Source organism: Gopherus flavomarginatus, chromosome 8 (genome assembly GCF_025201925.1).
Source record: "Gopherus flavomarginatus isolate rGopFla2 chromosome 8, rGopFla2.mat.asm, whole genome shotgun sequence".
In the NCBI taxonomy this organism is placed as follows: domain Eukaryota; kingdom Metazoa; phylum Chordata; order Testudines; family Testudinidae; genus Gopherus; species Gopherus flavomarginatus.
Window position 1 is genome coordinate 93,028,239 of NC_066624.1, and position 24,290 is coordinate 93,052,528.

Consider the following 24,290-nt stretch of genomic DNA (forward strand, 5'->3'; position numbering starts at 1 on the left):
GCAGCCAATTTAATTGAGGACCACTGTAAATAACTGTCATGCTTTTCTGCTATCTTAAACATGCTTAAGTGAAAGATCACTTGCATTAACTCCTAACCAAATAAAACTTATTAGCATATAAATGGGGTTTTACAGTAGGTAGGCATTTAAGAATTATTTAATCAGTAGTCAAAGTAGTCTGTTTAAAAAACAAACAGAAAAGATGGATTGTAAACTCTTTGGGCAGGGTCCAACACTGGAAATTGTGCCAATGGGAAGAATAAAGGACGTGGAAAAGATGGAGAAAAGAGAGGCTGTAGGGTATAATAACTTTAAGTGGTTATCTAGGCTTGTTTCTGGCACATCTTAGTTTACCCATTTGGATACGTCTTCACTGAAGAAGTAACCCAGACTCTTACCCAGGTGATATCCCCAACCCTCCTACTGTCCACACAAAAAAACATCTGACACGAGTTTGGTGGTGATTTAAACCTGGGCTAGCTGGCCAGGCTGGTCATATAGGTTTGAGCCCAGGCTGGTAACCTGCCTACTTTCCACTGAGGACATAGGCTAATGAAGCACAAGTTCTGACAGTCCTCCAATGCCTTCCCACAATTCCATATGGACCATATTTTCTTACCCTCTACCTACTCCCTTCTTCTGCATCAAAAGTCACCTTCCAGTTTCTACAGTGACTGTTTTAGGGTTCAGTTAGGACAGTCTCTGGCTGGAGTCATGGAAACTCTTTGGGGAGGAAACTGAGGAGCAGAGAGGACACAGAAGAGGAACCAGCATCGCTGTAGCTGGGTAAGACATAAGAACCGCCAAACTGAGTCAGACCAAAGGTCCATCTAGCCCAGTACCCTGTCTACCAACAGTGGCTAATGCCAGGTGCTTCAGAGGGGATGAACAGAGCAGGTAATCATCAAGTGATCCACCCCCTGTTGCCCATCTCCAGCTTCTGGCAAAACTGAGGCTAGGCACACCATCCCTGCCCATCCTGGCTAGTAGCCATTGATGGACCTATCCTCCATTAATTTACCTAGTTCTTTTTTGAACCTTGTTATAGTCTTGGCCTTCATAATATCCTCTAGCAAGGAGTTCCACAAGTTGACCATGCATTGTGTGAAGAAATACTTCTTTTTGTTTGTTTTAAACCTGCTGCCTATTAATTTCATTTGGTGATGCCTAGTTCTCGTGTTATGTGAAGGAGTAAATAGTACTTCTTTATTTTCTCCACACCTGTCATGATTTTATAGATCTCTATCATATCCAACCTTACTCATATCATTTTTGAGATGGGGCGACCACATCTGCATGCAGTATTCAAAATGTGGGTGTACCATGGATTTATAAAGAGGAAATATATTTTCTGTCTCATTATCCATCACTTTCTTAATGATTACCAACATTCTGTTAGCTTTTTTGACTGCCTCTGCATATTGAGTGGATGTTTTCAGAGAACTACAATGACTCCAAGATCTTTTTCTCGAATGGTAAAGCTCATTTAGACCCCATCATTTTATATGTATAGTTGGGATTATGTTTTCCAGTGTGCATTACTTTGCATTTATCAACACTGAATTTCATCTGCCATTTTGTTGCTCAGGCACCCAGTTTTGTGAGATCTCTTTGTAACTCTTCACAGTCTGCTTTGGACTTAACTATCTTGTGTAGTTTTGTATCATCTGCAAATTTTGCCACCTCATTGTTTAACCCACATTATATGTTGATGTTATGGGAGGTATTGCAACGTAAGGGGGAGTGGCTTTGCCTGTTTATGGCCAGTCTCACTACTTTAATGGGGGATATTATGTGCTGTAAGGTGGACTTTGAAGGAACCTCTGTTTTTCCTGCACCCTCTACCTCTCTTCCACCCCCAGCCATGTGCAATCCAAGATGGATTCCAAATGGGGGTGGGAGACAAACGCAACCAACAATTTAACTTGGCGTGAAATGCTGCATGCATATAAAACGAGGATTATGAGTGAAAGCAGAGTAATCCCTACAGAGGGGCGGCACAAACATATAAATGTATATATCTTGCAGCGTGCTTTTTCACATACTGGCACTAGCATTAAAATGTTTTCTGAGATAGCCTAGATTTTAAGTCTGCTGCATGACAGTATGAAGTCCTGAGCAGTGGCAAAGACCTTCAATACCACAGTGCAGTGAAGTATCGCTGCTCTGGGTGGAAGGAAGGGAGAGTAGAGTGTTACAAAGGCATATCCAGTGGTGATTCTATGCTGCTGCATCCTACATCAGCATTCTATTTATACTGGCACAATTTTTTGTCCATTCTGCTACAGAAGAACTTCTCATATAGAAGGAACTCTAATTCTAAATGGTCTGTCAAGTTTCTAGGCAGAGCAAACTTCCCATACCCCACTTCATAGTTCACTAGAGTTCTCTAGGCATTATTCTCCAAATCAGTCACCAGGCAAAAAAAGATCTCCAAATCACAGATGGATGGCTTTCTATCACAAGCCTGGAACAGAAATTCTTTCTTCTAAACTGGAATTTCCAGCAAATTGACATCTTCCTATACCACCACTGCCTGAAATAATGTTAAGATAAGCAGTGCAACCAACATGCTCTGCATGCATCCACAAGTGTTATTTCTGAAGTCAGACACCCCAACAGTTAATTAAAAGTAAACTGAAAAGAGGGAAAAATTGGGCTTATGCTTTCTTATTGTGCACAAGTTTGCTTCTTTATGATGTAGAACAGTGGTCCCCAAACTGTGGGGCACACCCCCTCAGGGGTGCAGAGGAATGTTTGGGGGGGCATGTGCAGCAGGGCCCAGGTCAGTCTCCACAGGGAGCAGGGAGAGAGCACCACCCAGCCCAACACTGATCCTGCCCTGCTTCAATCTGTCCCCTGCTCCCCACAGCCACAGCTCCACTCCATCTCTTGCCTCTAGCCCCAGCTCTTCCCCCATCCCCAGTTCAGCCCCAAGCTCCGCCTTCAAGCCCAAGCTCCTGTGCTGAGCCAACACTGCTTGGGGTTTTTTGTTTTGGTTTTTGTTTGTTTTTAACCCATAAAAATATTCAGGTCTTCTCTACCTTGAAAGATTATGGAGACTGGAGAACTAGTGAAATTATAGCACCACAACAACCTGAAAGCTTAGCATTTGAGAGGTGAAAGGATTATTAGTCAGACTCTTAATCCTTTTATTCCCTTAACTTCTGTGACTAACATACATTTTGAATAAATGTTGTCTGTTATACATTCAGCAATGCCATTCCTTCAGTTAAGTTGTAGGGTTCACAATTCACATGTATCAAGATTCTGACCCCACCTTCAAGGCCTCAAGCAAAAAAACAACCAGAGAAAAGAAACATTTAGATCCCTTATATTAAAGAGATAAAAAGACAGCAGAAAACCTCCCAATTTTATTACAAATAAAAAACTTTCAGGCCTTTATTCATAGATCCATAGACTTTAAGGTCAGAGGGGATCATCGTGATTATCTAGTCTGAGCTCCTGCACATCACAGGCCACAGAACTTCACCAGGCTACTCCTGTAATAGACCCATCACCTCTGGCTGAGTTACTGAAGTCCTCAAATCAAGATTTAAAGACTTCAAGTTACAGAGAATCCCCCATTTACTCTAGTTTAAACCAGCAAATGACTCATGCCCCACACTGTAGACAAAGGCGAAAAACCCCAGGGTCTCTGCCAACCTGATCTGGGGGAAAATTCCTTCCCACCCCAAATATGACAATCAGTTAGACCCAGAACATGTCAGCAAGACCCACCAGCCAGACACTTGGGAAATAAATTCTTCTTCAGGTGCTGTCCCTCTGGGTGCTCCACTTTTTCTGTAGTGACTCAGAGACATCCTCATTTAGTGTCCCATCTCCAGCCATTGGAGATATTTGCTACCAGCAGTCACAGATGATGTATAAAACACAGAAATAAATACACCTCATACTTTTGTTTTCATGCCCGTTTCAATTTTTCTCCTGGTTTGCATAATATACTATAGTCCAGGGATAGGCAACCTATGGCATATGTGCCGAAGGCGGCACACAAGCTGATTTTTCAGTGGCACTCACACTGCCCGGGTCCTGGCCACCAGTCCGGGGGGCTCTGCATTTTAATTTAATTTTAAATGAAGCTTCTTAAACATTTTAAAAACCTTATTTACTTTACATACAACAATAGTTTAGTTATATACTATAGACTTATAGAAAGAGACCTTCTAAAAAATGCGAAACCTTAAATTAGAGTGAATAAATGAAGACTGGGCACACCAGTTCTGAAAGGTTTTGCTGACCCCTGCTATAGTCAATTTGTCCAAGTGGAACCAGATTGATCTGACCTCACCGGAGCTCTGTAAACAGAAGAGGGCTAGCCACACTGCCGGGCCCCAGACCCTCTCCCAAGAGCAACACATTACCAGGGTTTCTTTGTGAGACAGATAGATTTGCCAACCTATCAGACTGACATTTAATCTTGGATGTTTTTGCCTCTCTGTATTTCAGTCCGAATGTTGTAAGTGGTTTCTCAATGACCCACGGCATTGGATCCAGGCAGGGACATGCACAAAAAGGTGTGGCAAGCAGGGGGCAGGCCCCCTATCTCCCTGATAATCAACTCTGCCACTGTCTCCAACTTCTGCCCAGCCTCCCCCCCCATCCCAGGATTCCCACCCCTGAGCCTGTCCTCCTCTCTTTCTTTCAGGGTGGGTGTTAGGCTGAGCACCATCCCTTCCTCACCTGCAGCCTCTGGAAATGTTTGGAGCCCACCTGGGGTGTGCAGAAGGGAGCTCAGGACAATGGGTGGGGGAGGCAGTGAGGCACTGCAGCTAGCGCTCCCGCTGGTGTTTAAGGTGCTCCTCCAAAAGTAGTCACATTTAAATCCCTGTGCACGGCCCTGGATCCAGGCAGATTGCCATCAGTCTCCAATCCTAAAGTTTGAGGGAAATCCAGTAATTCTAAACTTGGGCTTGAATGCAGTTTACAGAATGCTGAGTCCTAAAACAATCTTACACAAGGTATGCAGGCTAACCATAGGGTGACCAAATGTCCTGATTTTATAGGGACAGTCCTGATTTTTGGGTCTTTTTCTTATATAGGCTCCTACTAACACTCCCCGCCCCCATCCTGATTTTTCACACTTGCTGTCTGGTCACCCTAGCTAACAAGCACCAGATTGGGTAAGGAGAATCCATCTGACAAGGCCTATTCATCATCTAATCGTGCATGGATTCAGGAGAGACAACAACGCTTTGAGGCATTTTGTGACTTTTAATGAGGAGAGAATGCACTGATGAGACTGAAGTAGCCATGGTGTAAAAAGCCCCATTTCATATACAGGTAGTGTAAGATGTACTACGATACTAAAGGCTGAGGGTACGTCTCCATTGCAATCAGAAGTGCGACTGTAGCACATGTAGACATAGCATGGGCTGGCTTTAATCTAGCTAGCTCCATTTACAGTAGCAGTAAAGGTGTCAACATGGGCTAGCCGCTCAAAGACATACCCAGGATCCTCAGGGGTGCTTGTACAGGCTGTGCTGCCAAGGCTTCACTGCTACTGTTATTTGAGCTTGCTAGATCAAAGCTAGCTAAGGTATGCATGCACATGCTGCAGTCATAGATCTGACTGCAGCATAGACACATCCAGTGTTGTTCCTCAGTTGAAAGTAACTTTTGTTCCTAAGATCAGAGATTTTGGACAGCTAGGGACCTGAGTTGCTAGTGTACAAATGCTCAGTAAGAAAATAAATCTCAGATGTGATTGGTTTCATTTAGCTAGCCACATTGAAAGGGGATTAGAAAGGAAAAAAGGTGAGCAAATAGACTAAAAAGCATAATTTGTAAAGCAAAGGACTCTGTACAGGAGAGCAGCTGGCGTGCAGTGTCAGCAGCTGAAATAAAATAAAGTTATCTGTTTCCCTCAAATAGGGTATCAGTTCAGATAAACATGCAGAAAGTGATTTGTAGAAATGCGGAGATCCAGCAATCACCTTTCCACAGTAATGTGCTTCAGGTGTGTGGACTGAGAGGTAACTCTGCCTTAATATTGTTTGTTTTGTGGTAGCACCTAGCAGTCCCAATCAGTGATCAGGACCCCTGTGCGCTAAGCACTGTTCAAACATATAATAGAAAAAGTACTTAAAATCTTGGCATATGATGAAACAATAGGTGGATAACCCAAACAAATGGGGAGGGAGGAATGGGGCAGACAAGGTAACAGTGAAGCAGGTAACTAGCTTCCTCAGCACACTAACAATCTAGCTATTGCCTCAGATAGTTATAATATTTCCAATTACCTTTGAAAGCACAGAGTGAGTATACATGCACAGTAGCAGCCATCAGGCTTTAAGATTGCCAGCTCCCTCAGACCTCAGGTTATCCCATGCCAAAGGGCTTGTTACAGAGATGCCTTTTACCTATCAGAGATTTAAAAACCACTGCGGATCTCTGGTCTGGCTGGCCCTTTTTGCAGGGGGAAATTACATCACCCAAGTTTCAACATTTTCTGTCGGTCACTTGATGGCAGGGAGAAATTGAGTATCTGGAGTGCCACAGAATGATAGACAAGATACTGAAGTTCCAAAAGTCTTCAGGGTACAAGTCATCAGGTTTTTTTTTTAAGCTAACCTCAGAGGCTGGGGGCGGGAGGGGAATTACAAGAATCCCCTATCAGTCTTTGACTTGTTTCTGAAAACGTACTCAAAAATTCAGTGCCATGATGCCTTAGAAGTATCCCAATCTTTTATTTGTACAGAATAGATATTAACTGTCCCAGACATTTATAAATGCAGTAAATATAAGACAAAGGATTATTGTTCAATAAGGCTCCACAGGAAAAAAGGACCCTTGAACAAAATTAACCCAACCTTAGTTAGTCAAGAATACAATTTTTTGCACTAAGGGATTTAAAGATTATGAGAGGATTTGAACCCATCTGTCACATTTGGCCTGGTTTCATTTTGTGAAGCTTTCTTAGTTAAACTTCACTAAAAAAGCTTGTCAACATATGACTATATGACTATTCTTAGATGATCTCATTCTATATGCTGGCTTTGATGTACTGATTTTCTACAGGGAAAGATTTACAAGGAGAGGCATTAGGAACATTGGCTCTGCTGAAGTTGCAAATGATTAATATAACATGCTATGGCAAAAAGGCAAAATTAACATGCAAAACTGTAAGATAAACCCCAGATTATTTAGCAGGATCTTTTCCAAAAACAATTGTACTTGGCATCTAACAATTTGTTGTTTAACAAGATCTGAATTCTGCAAGGAGCAAAATATTGGAAGTCATTGGAGGGAAGTAATAGTTCATATACACAGTTATTTAAAACCATCTATCTGAGTTTTTTTTTTTAAAGACATCTATAACTATGCCATCAGAGTGCCGATATCCATGTACTCCTCCTCCAAGGAGTTTACTGGAATACTGTAAAGGGAAGTGGAGCCTGAAATGTACTTGCTCCTGAGCAGCAGGCAGAAGCTCCCCGTAAATCCAGTTTAGCCTCAGAGATGGCTGATAAAACTGCTCTCAACGTAAGAATGACAACCAACATTTACTTACTCCACATAAAGAACTAATTTAGATGCTTATCTATCTTTTTATCTTTGTATGAGTGCAACACCATTAAGGGTAGAGCCTTGTTAAAGCCAATTTCCAAAATGAAGTTTCAGTGTATCAGGTACTTCATATTTTGTAACTTTTCAATATCTCTGGCTGACACTTAACAGACCCCCAGCTGCTTGTGATTACAGATGTTAAGCACTGGAGAGTCAGCCACAAGATACATTTTGCTGACATCCAGCATACTCTCCAGCTGTTGTAAAAGGACACAACTATACTTTTAAGTGGAATTATAACAATCTGTTCTCTTTTAAATTACTATGTTTGTCACCTCATTCCTGCATTCCATATATACTGGAAATGGTTTGATCTTATTACATTAAAAGGTGTCTGACATGGCAAAAATACTGCAGTTTTTTTTCTTTTATACACAACAGAAGGTGATGCTGCCAATACAATTGCTGTATCACTGAATAGCTGAAGGACTTGGAATTGTGAACATCTGCAGCAATTATTTTTAAGTATACATATTTTTCACTGTACTTGTAATCAGATCACACTTCAGGAACAGGTAGCATCATTTACTACTTTTGTAGTAAACAAGTGACTTGATTAGAATGCTAATCCAGCTCCAGCTCAATGTTTTAACCATTAGAGGTATTTCTTCCTGATTATGGTTCTAAATATTGGCTCTTGGGTTACAATGTGTTGCTCTAGGTATTATTTTTAAAATGTATTATACATTGAGAGACGTTTCTTACTTAGATATGTATAGAGTTACTCTGCACAATTGCTTCATTTCAACATTTAAATCCCGAAATATTTGCACAGTCTTCCATTGCACAAACATGTATTTTTCAATAAAGGAAAACAAGGTTTTTTTTTTTCTCATCCATCCAACAAGAATTGTCAGTTTTCGCAACTACTTTTTTCTTCTTAACAAACCTCTATGAATCAAAGTGACTAAAAACAGATGACTGTACGATTGGTATCTTTGTTTTTTTGCTATAAACTATTTAATATCAACAAGTAATTAACATTTTGGAGAATGGAAGCCCCTGTTAAGACCTCATAATACACATCCTGAGATATCCAAGCTCCTCCAGAGAAACCGAGGAAGACCAAACTTGGTCTTTCAGATATTTTTAAAATAGAACACAAGCAGAATTAAAGGCACAATTTTAAAAAAAATTCCTTTTGCTAGTCATGTTAAGTACTTTGCCCTTCAAGAACCTAAATATCTTTTTAGTACATAGTATGTGTAATCTGCAAATGGTTTTGTAACTGAGAGTTTCTGAGATCAAAGTAGTTAAAAAGAATCAGTGGGCAAGTGATCCAGTGGGCAAGAGTATAAACAAAGCAGATGAAGTAAATAAATCTGGCTACTAAAGCGTGAGTACAAAGTTGTAAGAAAAACAATTCAAATGTGTCACTACTGTATATTGGTTTTTCCAAAGTTGATTAATGAAGAGAACCTCAGATGACGGTAATTATTAGGAGATTATTCAGGTAGATTATTACTGGGTCAAAATCAATTATGGACTTGCCTATATGGAGTCAGCATATTTTCCAGTAAATTACATTCCAATACACTGATGTGCATGCAAAAAAGAATTTACAAATATCTGAACTAACGCATGATGGATGGTGAAGGAAAAACTAGAAAAACTAGGATTTTTTTGCGATATAATCGTTTCTAGAATTTGTCAAAAACATTGTGTGACATTTTCACAATGCCTCTACAAATGCATCTGGCATTCATTTTCACCACCTACACTCTACTTTGCTCATATGAGAGAACGCATTGGTTGACACTTGTCGAAAATTGGGCCTATGGTGGTAAGGTGTAAATTTAAATTCTGTGGGAAAAAGTGTTTCAATCCCTGCCTTTAGCATTCATGCTAATCTTTCCACAGGAAGGGTGAAATTAAAAGATTGATGACTCCTCCCCCTGACATTCTGTTCCAGTTGGGATTCAAGATTTCAGGTCTCTGTTCCGGGTTATGGTTCTCTAACAAATGGGAAAAAGCGGTTCAGAAATTATTCTAAAAAGATCTACAGTTAGAAAGTCAGGACTATGTTCTTCAAGTTTTCTATTATCTTCTCTAATCTGGTGCTGTTTGTGACAGTACACCCCCTAAGGCTTTATGGAAATATGCTTATAAATGTATATATGACATAACTGGAATACGTTTTATGCTACATATGCCATATAACATATCTCTGTAAAGGTTATGATCTACTGAATCTATTCATCCTATTCATATGCATGTATTCAGAGTTATGGATATTGGCTGTGAAGTTGCTTGATTTTTAAGTAGCCTTAGTAAAGCATTTGGTCAGCTTCTTGAGAAAGGAATGGGCAAATTAAGTGCCCAATCAGAAACACTTAATGAAAAATGGATCTTGGAAGGCTCCAATTCACATAAGACATCTTCCTGGAGACATTCAAGATAGCATGTGGGCAATGGCCGCTGCCTGTAAAAAAAGACGGTTACTCACCTTTGTAACTGTTGTTCTTCGAGATGTGTTGCTCATATCCATTCCAGTTAGGTGTGCAGGCCGCGCGTGCACGCTCGTTGGAAGATTTTTACCCTAGCAATTCCGGTGGGTCGGCAGGTCGCCCCCTGGAGTGGCGCCGCCATGGCGCTGGATATATACCCCTGCCGACCCGTCTGCTCCTCAGTTCCTTCTTGCCGGCTACTCTGACAGTGGGGAAGGAAGGTGGGTGTGGAAAGGATATGAGCAACACATCTCGAAGAACAACAGTTACAAAGCTGAGTAACCATCTTTTCTTCTTCTTCGAGTGATTGCTCATATCCATTCCAGTTAGGTGATTCCCAACCTTACCTAGGTGGTGGGATTGGAGTGAGATGTTGCAGAGTGCAATACGGCGGAGCCGAAGGCTGCGTCATCCCTAGACTGCTGAACCAGGGCATAGTGGGAGGCGAAAGTGTGGACCGAGGACCAGGTCACTGCACGGCAGATTTCATGAATGGACACGTGAGCGAGGAAAGCAGCTGATGATGCTTGAGCCCTGGTGGAGTGCGCAGTCATGTGGCCCGATGGGACGTGAGCCAAGTCGTAACGGGCGCGGATGCACGACGTTACCCAGAAGGAAATCCGCTGCGAGGAGACAGGAAGCCCTTTGATCCGCTCAGCTACCGCGACAAAGAGATGGGGGGTTCTGCGGAATGGCTTAGTTCGTTCTATATAAAAAGCAAGCACTCTAAGAACGTCTAGGGAGTGTAGCTGCTGCTCCCTGCGAGACGAATGTAGTTTTGGGAAGAAGACAGGGAGGAAGATCTCCTGGTTAACGTGGAAGGCCGATACCACGTTGGGGAGAAAGGCCGCATGCGGTCACAACTGCACCTTGTCTCTGTGGAACACCGTATACGGGGGGTCCACCGTGAGGGCCCGAAGTTCCAAAACCTGTCTCGCGGACGTGATGGCCACCAGGAAAGCGGTTTTCCAGGAGAGATAGAGAAGGAAGCAAGTTGCTAACGGTTCAAATGGAGGGGACATGAGTCTGGCAAGAACCAGGTTAAGGTCCCATGTTGGGGCAGGGCGGCATACCTGAGGGTAGAGGCGCTCTAGGCCCTTAAGGAACCTAGACACCATCGGATGGGAAAACACCGAGCGTCCATCCTCTCCTGGATGGAATGTAGAGATGGCCACCAAGTGGACCATCAGAGATGATACCGCCAATCCCTGTTGTTTGAGGGACCAGAGGTAATCCAAGATGTTAGATATGGATAGCTCGGCGGGAAGGAAGTTCCGCTCCACGCACCAGCATGCGAAGCGCTTCCACTTGGCCCAAATATGTAGCTCTAGTGGAAGGCTTCCTGCTACCCAGGAGTACCTGCTGTACCGGGGTGGAGCAATGCAGCTCAGAGTGAGTCAGCCACGCAGGAGCCACGCCGTGAGGTGGAGCGACTGAAGGTCTGGGTGACGGAGCTTGCCGTGGTCCTGGGTGATCAGGTCCAGGTGAAGGGGCAGGGGAACAGGGTCGGCTATGGATAGGTCTAGCAGCATGGTGTACCAGTGCTGTCGAGGCCACGCTGGAGCTATCATGATCAAGCGGGCTTTGTCCCTGCGTGCTTTCAGGAGGATCCTGTGGACGTGTGGAAACGGTGGAAAGGTGTAGAGCAGGTGCGTCGTCCACGGCACAAGGAAGGCGTCTGCCATTGAACTTGGTGAAAGGCCTTGAAAGGAGCAGAAAGTCTGGCATTTCCTGTTCCCGTGGGATGCAAAGATGTCTATTCGGGGAAACCCCCACTTCCAGAAGAGTGAAAGAGCAACGTCCGGGCGAAGCGATCATTCGTGGGAAAGGAAGGATCTGCTGAGGCGATCCACCAGCGTGTTCCGAACTCCTGGGAGAAAGGACGTGACGAGGTGTATAGAATGGGCTATGCAGAAGTCCCATAGTTGTAAGGTTTCCTGGCACAGGGGTGAAGATCTCGTGCCGCCCTGTCATAAACAGATAGCTAAGGGTTAATGTCTCTTTCACCTGGAAAGGAGTAACCTGAAACACCTGACCAGAGGACCAGTCTGGAAACAAGACTTTTTCAAATCTGGGTGGAGGGAAGTTTTGGGTGTGAGTTCTTTGTCTTGTGTCTGTGCCCTCTTGGCTCTGAGAGTGATCTTTCTGTCTCCTCGCTTTCTAATCTTCTGTTTCCAAGTTGTAAGTACAAAGATAGTAAGACAATAGGTTTATATTGTTTTCTTTTGTATTTACATGTGTGTAGATGCTGGAATGTTTAAATTGTATTCTTTTTGGATAAGGCTGTTATTCATTTTTTTCTTTTAAGCAAATGACCCTGTATTTGTCACCTTAATACAGAGAGACCATTTTTATGTCCTTTTCTTTCTTTTTATATAAAGCTTTCTTTTTAAGACCTGTTGGAGTTTTTCTTTAGTGGGGACTCCAGGGAATTGAGTCTGCAGCTCACCAGGGAATTGGTGGGAGGAAGAAGTCAGGGGGAAAATCTCTTTGTGTCAGATTTACTAAGCCTGACTTTGCATACCCCCTGGGTGAGGGGGGAAGAGAGATTAGCTCTCTCAATACTTGTGTTTCCAGGACTGGAAACAGGGAGGGTGGAGTCCCTCTGTTTAGATTCACGGAGCTTGCTTCTGTATATCTCTCCAGGAACCCAGGGAGGGAACACCTGGAGGGGAGGAGGGGGAAGGGAAATGGTTTATTCCCCTTTGTTGTGAGACTCAAGGAATCTGAGTCTTGGGGTCTCCCAGGAAAGGTTTTGGGGAGACCACAGTGAGCTAGGTACTGTATAAATCTCCGGCTGGTGGCAGCGTTATCAGGTCCAAGCTGGTAACTAAGCTTGGAGGTTTTCATGCTAACACCCATATTTTGGACGCTAAGGTCCAGAGCTGGGAAAAAATGTTATGACACGCCCTGTTTGTTTATATAGTGCATGGCCGTTGTGTTGTCGGTGAATACCGATACACAACGGCCCTGCAAGTGTTGTCGGAACGTCTGACAAGCGAGGTGGACCGCTCTCAGCTCCTGGACGTTGATGTGGAGGTCCAGCTCGTGAGGTGACCAACGGCCTTGGGTGCGTAGGTGCCCGAGGTGAGCCCCCCAACCGAGGGATGATGCGTCCGTTGTCAGGGACGCCGAGGGCTGGGGCGGGTGGAACGGAAGCCCTGTACACACCATGGAGGGATCCATCCACCACTGGAAGGAGTCTAGCACGGTCGAAGGAATGGTGACAACCATGTCCATAGGATCCCTGGCTGGACGGTATTGCGAGTTGAGCCAGGATTGGAGGGGCCGTAGGCGCAGTCTTGCGTAGTTTGTTACGAATGTGCAGGCCACCATGTGGCCCAAGACAGCGAGGCAAGTGCGTACTGAAGTTAGCGGCGCTGCTTGCAGCCTCCGGATGATGGCCATCAGAGCCTGGAACCGTGGCAGTGGTAGCAGGCTTTGGCAAGAGTTGAGTCCAAGGTGGCACCAATAAACTCTATCCTCTGAGTGGGGATTAGAGTTGATTTTTCCACACTGATCATTAGACCTCGATGTAGGAAAAGGTTCTTGACAATGCGGACATGACTGAGGACTCGTGTCTCGGAGGTCCCGCGGATAAGCCAGTCGTCTAGATATGGAAAGATGTGTATCCGACTGCGGCGAAGGTGGGTGGCGACTACAGCCATACATTTGGTGAATACCCTTGGGGCTGTAGAGAGGCCGAACGGGAGGACCGCGAACTGAAAATGCTGCCGGTTGACACGAACCGGAGGAACCTCCTGTGAGGTGGGAAGATGGCTATGTGGAAGTAGGCATCTTGCATGTCGAGGGTGGCATACCAGTCTCCAGGAATAGGATAATGGTCCCCAGGGATACCATACGGAACTTCAACTTTACCATGTATCTGTTGAGTTCCTGCAGATCAAGGATTGGTCTGAGACCTCCCTTCACCTTGGGGATCAGGAAGTAATGGGAATAAAACCCCTTGCCCCGTTCATGCTCCGGTACCTCCTCTATGGCTCCTTTGGTGAGGAGCGCTTGCACCTTCTGTAGGAGGAGTTGCTCGTGAGAGAGGTCCCTGAAGAGGGACAAGGGTGGAAGGGGGGGTTTGAAATAAATTGCAGATGGTATCCAAGTTCCAACTTGCGTAGGACCCAACGATCTGATGTTAGCTGGGACCACGCAGGGAGGAAAAAGGAAAGCCGGTTGGAAAAGGGCGGGGACGGATCCTTTAAAGAAACTGGTACAATGCCCTTGGGCGCACCTTCAAAAGGAAGGTTTTGGCCCAGAGGGAGGCTTGGAGGAGCTTTGGTTCTGGCCCCCTTGGTTGCCTGATTGTCTCCGGCGGCCGCTTCTGCCTCGCTGTCTGGCGAAGTCTTGTCTCTGCCGGGGTTGAGGGTAAAGGCGGTGCTGTTGGGGTCGGAAGGGCCTGCGCTGAGTTACAGGCGTGTGCATCCCTAACAAACGCATAATGACCCTGTTGTCTTTTAGGCTCTGCAGCCTAGGGTCAGTTTTGTCCGAGAACAGCCCTTGACCCTCGAATGGAAGGTCCTGAATCGTGTGCTGGAGCTCCAGGGGGAGGCCGGAGACCTGCAGCCACAAGATACGGCGCCGAGTCACGCCAGAGGCCAGAGTCCTGGCGGCTGAGTCCGCGGCATCCAGGGAAGCCTGGAGGGAAGTTCTCACGACCTTTTTCCCCTCGTCGAGGATCGCTGAGAACTCCTGCCGTGCATCTTGCGGAAGCAGCTCCTTAAATTTGTCCGCCGCCGCCCAGGTGTTGTAGCTATAGCAGCTAAGGAGGGCTTGCTGGTTGGACACCCGGAGCTGGAGAGCTCCCGCAGAGTAAACTTTACGCCCAAGCATGCGCCTCACGTCCTTCGATTTAGGGGCTGAGGCCTGCTGGCCATGGCGCACCCTCTTGTTAACCGACTGGACGACAAGGGAGCAAGGAGGAGGATGTACATGTAGCTATTCATAGCCCTTTGAGGGCACCATGTACTTGCGCTCTACTCCTCGCGCAGCGGGCGGAACAGAGGCCGGAGACTGCCATATTGTAGTGGCATTGGCCTGTATGGTTTTGATAAATGGGAGAGCCACTCTAGTGGGGGCATCAGATGACAATATGTCCACCACTGAATCTTGGACCTCTGGGACCTCCTCGGCTTGTAAGTTCATGTTCTGTGCAACATGCCTGAGGAGGTCCTGGTGGGCCCTGAGGTCAATTGGAGGAGGGCTGGCCGATGAGGTTCCAGCTACTGCCTCGTCAGGGTAGGACGAAGATGAGAGACCTGGAACGAGCGGGTCTGAAGAGGGCTCCGCCTGAAGCATCGTGTCCGTCTCCCTGGGGAGCTCAGAGTCCTGTGGCTGGGTCACCCCTTCCTCCATAGCAGGAGGCGGAGGGCGGGTAATCGTGGCCTCTGGTGCCCTGTGTTCTGAGGCCATCGAACGCGGTGGACCTGGGGGAGGGCCTTGGGCTTGATGGTACGCCCAGGGCGTCCAGAATCCCCACTGCTGCGGACCATGATCCTGAGGCTGGGGCTCGCTGAACAAGGCAGCAGGCATGTTGGTGTCCGGGGCGTATACACTGTCCGCCTGAGAGGATAGGAACGGCTGTTGGGATGGCCATGGAGGAGCCGAGTGAGGCTGGTATGAGTCCCTCGCTCCCGTCATTGGAGACCTCCTCGGTGCCGGCGATCGGTACCGGGAATCCTATCGGTGCCGAGACCAAGACCGGGACCTCCAACCAGCGCGGTGCTGGGAGGTCGACCTGGATCTCGATCGTCTACGATGGGACCGGCTGCGAGAGTCTCGGTGCCGGGAGTGGTGCCTGGAGCCGGAGCGGTACTGAGAGTACTGACCGGGATGAGAGGTGGATCTGCGCCGCGAGTACGACCGGTGCCGCCTGGGTGAGCGGTGCCGGGACTGCGAGCGGCGTCAAGATCAGGACCGACCGCGAGACCTGGAGTGGTGCCGAGACCTGGATCGGGATTGGTGCCGGCTCGTCGACTCCAGTGAAGGAGGCCTCATAGCGGCAGGCTTGCCTTTGGAATGGAGAACCCGCACCGGCGGTGCCGGGGATTGAGGCAGGGCCGATTCAGTCATCGCAATAAGGTCCCTGGCCGAGGAGAATGTCTCCGGCATGGAGGGAACCGTCAGCTCGACCCCGGGTCTCACCGGGGAGCTCTCCTGGACCGGACTTGACGGCCCTCTCAGGACCGGAGTCGACGGTACCACAGTCGTCAGTGCCGCGGCAGGGGTAGGTGCCGGGCGATCCGGGCGAGTCTGCACCGAAGGTGTGGAGGAAGTTGAAGGCCTTCGGTCAGGTCCCTGCACCGAAGAAGGCCGGTGCCGAGGTGTCTTGGCGGGGCCGGTGCAGTCCAGTGCCGGAGAAGCGCTGTCAGCACTCGGTGCCGAGGACGGAGGGTTAAGGGCTGCCTCCAAAAGGAGAGTCTTTAATCGAAAGTCCCTCTCCTTTTTAGTCTGTGGCTTAAAGGCCTTGCAAATGCAGCACTTGTCGGAGATATGCAATTCCCCGAGGCACTTTAAGCAAGAGTCGTGGGGATCGCTTGTGGGCATCGGCTTTTTACAGGCCGAGCACGGTTTAAACTCTGGTGAATCGGGCATGGGCCTGGGCACTGGGTGCAGGGAAGGGCTAGAGCCCAAACTATAAACTATAAAACTAATTATACTATGAACTAAGTCAACTATTCACAACAAGAGATCAGACGAACGGAGAGAAGCTAGGGAAGTGGAGGACAGCTAAGCCGCGCTCCACTGTTCCAACGACCAACACGGGCAGTAAGAAGGAACTGAAGAGCGGACAGGTCGGCAGGGGTATATATCCAGCGCCATGGCGGCACCACTCCAGGGGGCGACCTGCCGACCCACTGGAGTTGCTAGGGTAAAAATCTTCCAATGAGCGTGCATGCACAGCACGCACACCTAACTGGAATGGATATGAGCAACACATCTCGAAGAAGAACTGAGTTATGCATGGATGTGTGACTTGCCCATGTGACTTCAAAACTCCATCTTGGAGCTGGACTTTGTATAGGGGAGAGAAGGGAGTCTCCACACACAAGAGGAAGTCTATTTAAGCCCATGGGAGACTTCTCCATTTTGTCTTCAGCTGGCTCAAGAGATAGCAGCTCCACCCCAAAGGATACCTGAAAGAAACTGGAACAAAGGACAGTAACCACAGGGGTGTGAGTGACTGCTGGACCCAGACTAGAAGGAGACAAGTCTGTAAAAGGAAGCTTACTGGAACACCTCTGAGGGTGAAGTTTTATCTGTATTCAGTTTTTTTTACTGTATTAGGCATAGACTTGCATGTTTTATTTTATTTTACTTGGTAATTACTTTGTTCTTTCTGTTACTACTTGGAACCACTTAAATCCTACTTTCTGTATTTAATAAAGTCACTTTTTACTTATTATTTAACTCAGAGTATGCATTGGAGGGGGGAAAATAGCTGTGCATCTCTCTCGATCAGTGTTATAGAAGGCAAACAATTTATGATTTTACCCTGTCTAAGCTTTATACAGAGTAAAATGGATTTATTAGGGGTTTGGACCCCATTGGGAATTGGGCATCTGAGTGTTAAAAACCGGAACTCTTCTTAAGCTGCTTTCAGTTAAGCTTGCAGTTTGTGGGACGTGGTTCAGACCTGGGTCTGTGTTTGTGGATGGCAAGCGTGTCTGGCACAGCCAGCCAGGGCTCTGGAGTCCCATGCTGGCAGGTAAAGTAGGGGCAGAAGTAGTCTTGGCACATCAGTTGGCAGCCCCAAGGGGATTTTCTGTGATCCAACCCATCACACTGTTGATAGATGTAGCCACTTCTTCCTAACTATTCTTTTTTGTGAGAGACTAGACATAAGAGACTAGATATTGAAGGGAAGGATGGTCTAGTGGGGCGCTTGCCTGGATCTCTCCCACAGGGTTCCTGTGTGACTTTGCGCAAATCACTAAGGGGCAGAGATACTATCTGTAAAATGAGGAATAACACTACTTTCCCGATCTTGCAGGGGTGCTGTGAATGTGTGTTGCTCAGACACTATGGTAACAGAAACCATATACTTTAGACAGACAGAGGACTTACAATGAAAGAGTCCAGAAAGGAAAACAATTTAGGAATCGGTGTGGTAATTCAGAAGCTGCTCATTTAGAATTCTCTCTCACACTATGAAGAGTCCTTCTCCAATAACCTCTGGGGTTATTTTAATGTGTTTTCTCTACAAATTTCTTCGGCATTATCATGTGCTAGAACCTCCTCACTACCGATGTGGCAAAACATTTATTGCAGAGATTTTGGGGCAGCTAGCACTTCCCGAGTTTGTGGTTCTATTGCTTCACTGGCTACTCTAACAGGCTATGTAAGAAATACGAACAAATCAGTTTAGGTAGACCTGTCACAATGGGCAGGAAGTTACTTATGTTGAAATAGACAGATAGTACATCTGGTAGAGGAGAATAAAGGGATTAAGACGGCAGAAACAGGTTAACTTTGAATCAAGAACATATGAACAACAGAACCCTAAAACTGTGACCAGCTATTGACTAACACGGAACATGTGAATACCTTCAAATTCCTACTGCAGCCTGATCAAAGGCACTCACATTTTATTTATTATAATTCATATACTAATTAAACCTCCTACAGTAGCAGCAATGGCCAAATATTCAAGAAGCCATGAAAATAAAAAAAAATCCAAATTAATTTCCCCAATTATCTTCATCTAAGCTAAGACAGCTAAAAAACCTGAAAAGCCTAAACAGTATTTGCTTACTGACATGGTACGAGAGTAACAATATAGACTATATGTTAAATAGCTTTGTTCATAAAGGATGGCAATTTGCTGCAGGCAAGGATATTTTTGTGTGAATCTTCCGTATCTATGCTTTTTAAAAAACAAAAGGGGTATTAAAAATTGTAGCACACAACCCTGTGTGAAAATGTGCCAACTATTCATTTCGTCACTGAAATTAAGATGGAGGAAAAATATGATCAGGAAGTTTGCTATTTCTTCAGTGCCTAACAGGCTGCATTTTAATGGCATACGTAAAAGCAGTTTTAATTAATGTATTTTGTTTAGCATTTAAATTGTTCTGCACAAACATTCTTGATTAGTATTATGCACCCAGTAAATAGTTATTAAGGTTGTGTTATTTTCACTTGATGTATTATTTACTAATGATGCCATCAAAATATATTTGGGTTTGTAGAAATATATGGTATATTTTTAACACACACACATTGAATGAAACCAGTCCATACAAAATCTGCAACACAAAATTGTAATATACACAAAAATGCATACAATGTTCCTAATTCTGCAACTGCATCATTATGGGTAGATCTTTATGTCGAGGCAGAGTCCCAGTGATGTCAACAGGGCTCTGCACAGGTGCAAGAGTCCATCCTTATAGATTCAACTCTAAGATCAGTGTCTTAAAATACATACAAACCCCAAACTATTTTAATACTGAAACAAATAAGGTCCCCTTTTATTTTATTCCTTGCTTGCGCAGTAGCATCATTAATGATGTCAGACTAAGTATATCAGTTAATAACTGTTGAAACAAGCAGAGTTAAATAAGATTTTTTGGATAGCTTACAAAAAAGATGGTAGATGGTTTTGATAAGAAAAATTAGGAGATAAGAGGACTGGATTTAAAACATTCCTTTAAACTCAAATAATATCCTCAGGACATATCCACAACTCCCCGGACTAGAATTATGGTTTCAGAGGGTAAAGGTTAGGATTCCAGAGGGTAGAACTCCCTGGGCTAGATACATGATGCACACTGATAGCTATTTTTGAAAGTTAGCTTCTGTGTATCAGCATGTAAATACTGTACCCATTTTCTCAAGATGCTTCTTTCCACCCCCTCCCCTGAGCACACCCCATCTCCACTCTTCCCCCTCTCTCCCAGCACCTCCTGCACGCCACGGAACAGCTGGGAGGAAGGGAGAGGAATTGGGTGGGGGAGTTGATGGGAGGGCCGGCAGACCCTCTGGAGTAGCCTTGTGGGCCCCCAGGAGTCCATGGACCCCAGTTTGAGAAATGTATTTGAAGATTGGATCAAGGACTTAGAAAATGGAGTGCCTTACCAACTGGATTAAGAAAAGAAGCTAGTAAATAATAACAAATATTACAAAATAAACAATCAAGAAACCCTGTTTGAACTATCAAGATATGCAAATACCAGAACTGAAGAACCATACAATTGCATTGCTACAAACTTATGTCTTCTGTCACCCCATCACCTCCCTACTCTTGCCTACCCTCCCTTGTCATGTCACATTCAAAATTTAGACTGTGCTGTCCTCAGGACAGGATCCATGCCTTTCTATTTTTTTTAGGAAAATGCTTAGCACATTTCTGGTAATGTAAAATAAATAAAACATAATAGTCCTGTGGCACCTTATAGACTTACAGACGTATTGGAGCATGAGCTTTCATGGGTGAATACCCATTTCGTTGGATGCATATAGTGGAAATTTCCAGGGACATACACTTGCCCCTGGAAATTTCTACTATATGCATCCGACGAAGTGGGTATTCACCCATGAAAGCTCATGCTCCAATACGTCTGTAAGTCTATAAGGTGCCACAGGACTCTTTGCTGCTTTTACAGATCCAGACTAACACGGCTACCCCTCTGATACTTAAAATATAATAATAATAATTAATAAGAATAAGCAAACAACAGTAACAATGTCAAATTTGGGGCTTACTGTTTAGGAACAGTTGCATTATTACTGCAGAAGGCATTACAGATAGACTGATCTGAACTTCACTATAAGACAGCAAAATTTGGAGATACATTACAAAAGTAAGAGTAGATCAATCAACAACAGTACATTAAAAAGGACAAACTCATCATTAGCAAAAATAGCTGTTCCTCCAGCTACGTGATATTCAACCCTTGAATTGGGGCATTTCCTTGATTTGAGTTGAAGAAATGTGTTACTGAGTCACTTCATAACTTTGAGGCCGAACTTTAAATTTTTCAACACAACCACTACCTACTTAAAGGAATTTCAAGGCTGAAGGAAAGCTGATCCATTTTTAACATTAGTTGCAACATAGAAAGAAATGTGAATATACCTGCTTCATCATAGGATACAGTCAATTTTTCCAGCATTTCTCGATCAATTGACAGAATTTGCTGTTCCAGGATGGTTTGGTAAGACAACACACTATTCTCTTTGTCTTTCTCATAGTCTTGAAGATGTTGTTTCAGGACTTCAGGCAGGCGGGACTTCACATATTCTGCTGCTGACTATAAAGAAAAGAACCAAAAGCGTCAATTAGCTCTTAGTGCAACTTCTTTTGGACAGCTTTATCTACATTCCTCCTAACCTCCCCCACCCCACAAAATCTTTTTAAATTTAAGAGTTAATGTTCCTCCAGTATATTTCTTCACACTGCTATATATATAAAGAAATTACTTAAGATAACATTCACACATAGTACTGCCATCCCCCAAAAGTGCCAAAATCACAAGTCAGGCCCCTAAAAATCATGGTGTTTTTAATATTAAATCATGGTTTTTGGTCTGTGTTCTGATTTTTGAGCTCCGTCTGCCAACCCCCAACGTGAAAGTGAACACCTTATTAATGTGGATTTCTAAAACACATAATTTGGCATGCTCCTTCCAAAAGGTAGTGGCCTATATTATCTGTACATATAGATTTAGTTCCTGGACCATCTTTTCATTTTGCGTTTGTACAGTATCTAATACAATGTGGTGAAGATCAGTGGCTGGAGCTTCTAGGTGCTAAAGTAATGCAATCAAATCAAATCAATCAATCAATGGCAAATTTCAACCTTAACCGTGGACCGGCTATGACTCAGCCATAATCAGAGCCTGAAAACACTATATTTCAATGATACACCTTGCGCAAAGACTAGTCTGAATACAATAAGGTTGGAATTAAGTATAACACTTTCCTCTGTACTTTTCACTTCCATTAGCGTAACTGGGAGTTACACACATTCATTGATGGAATGACCCCTAGAAAATTGTAGTGAATTAGAGAGATACTGAAGAGATTTGATTCAGCTCCAGTTGAGGCATATTTAAATTAATCAGCAGGAAGTTTATGGTGTAACATTTGGGTTCAGTAATTCGGTTACCCATGCTTGACCAGTCATTTACAACAATAGCTAAATTTGCTAATGTACATAGGCACGCACGCACACACAAAATATTACATCACACAATGTATAAGTAGCATCTTATGTGAACTTAAAGCACTCTTCAAATCACACAAAGCAACCACTTTTCCCACTGTTAAAATGCACTCAGCTCTGGGAAGGAAGGTAGAAGCACCCAGGAACACTGTACAACAAAAAACATAAACGATTACCACAGTATGCCCAATAAATGCCAGAAAGAAGCAAATTAGCACATGGTGGCATGGTTGTACCAAATTAGGGGGTTTTGAGCTAAAATTTAACTGGCAATCAATAATGACCGAATGTGCGTCCACATCACTAAAATAACTGTTAGTATTAAACTAATAAGTACTCTTACCATTAGTATCAGTTACTCTCTTACTATTATTGGTGGTTCCTTCAGATGAAGGATGAGATACTTTGCTGAGTCAGTGTGAGGGAAAGCTGTTCTGATACTGTCTTCTGTGGAGAAATACAGGATAGCCTTCTCTTTTCTAGTGCTGGAACCTTTCATGAACACCAGTCAAACAGAAAATCCTTCTCCTCTCTAGGCATGAGATTTTTGCTCCTGTCATACCAACATGGTTGGAAAGGAAAGATGTGGCAAAGGCCATTGCTGAGTGCTTGGGCTTCCCTGCTAGTATCAAAAAAGATGGAAATATTTCAGGCCCAAGACTGATCAGAAGTTACCTCTTTAGTTCTGCACATACACACTTCCCAGGTTTATAGTTAGTATTCCTAAATCAGTTGGTGATTAAATTACACCTTAAAATATCATTGTAGTTGTGTTCAATTTGTCTGCAACCTGGCAGTGCAAAACAAAGAACATTATCCAGTAATGTATCACTGGAAAGCCAAAAGGTACACCATAAAGTAATTAGCCTCTCTCTGTCAAATTCAGACATTTACATTTAAATCTTCTTGAAAATAGTTTACGCTTTCTATAAGGATATTTTTGTATTATCCTACTGAGACCATTCTAAAACGAAGGATACAAACAACAGAACTTTGGCCAGAAAACCCTTCTTACAACATACATACATTACACAGTAAATTTATATTTCTCATCAAGATGATACAGCCCCTTCAAAACTTTCCAAGTTGAGATCAGACATTTCAGTACATGCCTTTATAATCTGAAGATACCATAATATTTCAACATTCACTCTTAAACTGGGTACATTTTTGAAAGTTACAGAAAAAAATTACGTGATTTATATTTCCAAACAGATCTCAGGAAACCACTGTCATACTGAGGTATTATACTTAACAGGGAAGAAATTAGACAGTTCTTTAACCTTCTGAAGCCAAGAAAGGCAGACAGACACCACTTGGTTATTTAAACAAGCGATAACATGTACACATGAAAGATTACTTATAGGATGACCTGAAAACAAAATCTGAAGGGAAGACTAAAGTAGAAATTGAAACACTGTTGAAAAAAATCTGTTCGGTCTTTCATGTACAATACATTTTTCTTAAAGAAGAAGAAAAAACACATGCAAATCTTGCAGCCCTTACATATTACATCTATGGTAGACATAAAAAAATTAAACATTCAATAGATAATCTCTACAGGTTTCAAAAACTAAAAGTACTATGACTAGACTAAAAAATTATTTTGATGCAACTACTAAGCACTTGCAGTGGATCTGAATTTGTCATTTAATAAATTAAGAGACAAAGCATCTTAATAGACCAAAACCAACATCTACATGCAACCACTAAGTGAACTGGTCAGATGACATAGACTCAAGTGCCAGCAATATGTAGATGATCAACAGCTCTATCCATCCTTCACCACATAGATAGCTGAACCTGAACAAAACAGAGGTGATGCTGGTGGGCAGAGGAAAAATTTTGAAGAGTATGCAGCCACCGTGCAGTCTCTTTTGTTTGAAGGCAAACACTCACAATTAATCAATTCAGTCTATAGTCTAAGAGTACTCTTGATTCCTAGCTGATGCCGAGCTCTCAAAGCATCCATGAGTAACGCTTTCTGCCGTCTCCAGTTGGCTAGGCGACTCCATCCCATCCTGAAAGATGAAGACCCGACCTCAGTTATTCTTGCCTTCATCACCTCTCGG

General features: G+C 44.1%; 1 protein-coding gene across 3 annotated transcripts in view; it reads right to left on the reverse strand.

The window, feature by feature from the left end:
* PPM1L (protein phosphatase, Mg2+/Mn2+ dependent 1L) overlaps nucleotides 1-24,290 on the reverse strand; it is a 176,731-nt gene that overhangs the window by 41,988 nt on the left and 110,453 nt on the right. Inside the window, exons 1-2 of one of the 3 annotated variants that reach the window (XM_050966076.1) lie at nucleotides 22,562-22,819; nucleotides 21,130-21,304 (exon numbers count right to left, since the gene is read on the reverse strand). In XM_050966076.1, the coding sequence (XP_050822033.1) occupies nucleotides 21,130-21,304; nucleotides 22,562-22,564 (178 nt within the window). In that variant the 5' untranslated portion in view covers nucleotides 22,565-22,819. Of the gene's footprint in view, nucleotides 1-21,129; nucleotides 21,305-22,561; nucleotides 22,820-24,290 lie in introns of those variants that run through there. The other 2 variants (XM_050966075.1, XM_050966073.1) reach the window with 2 other exon arrangements.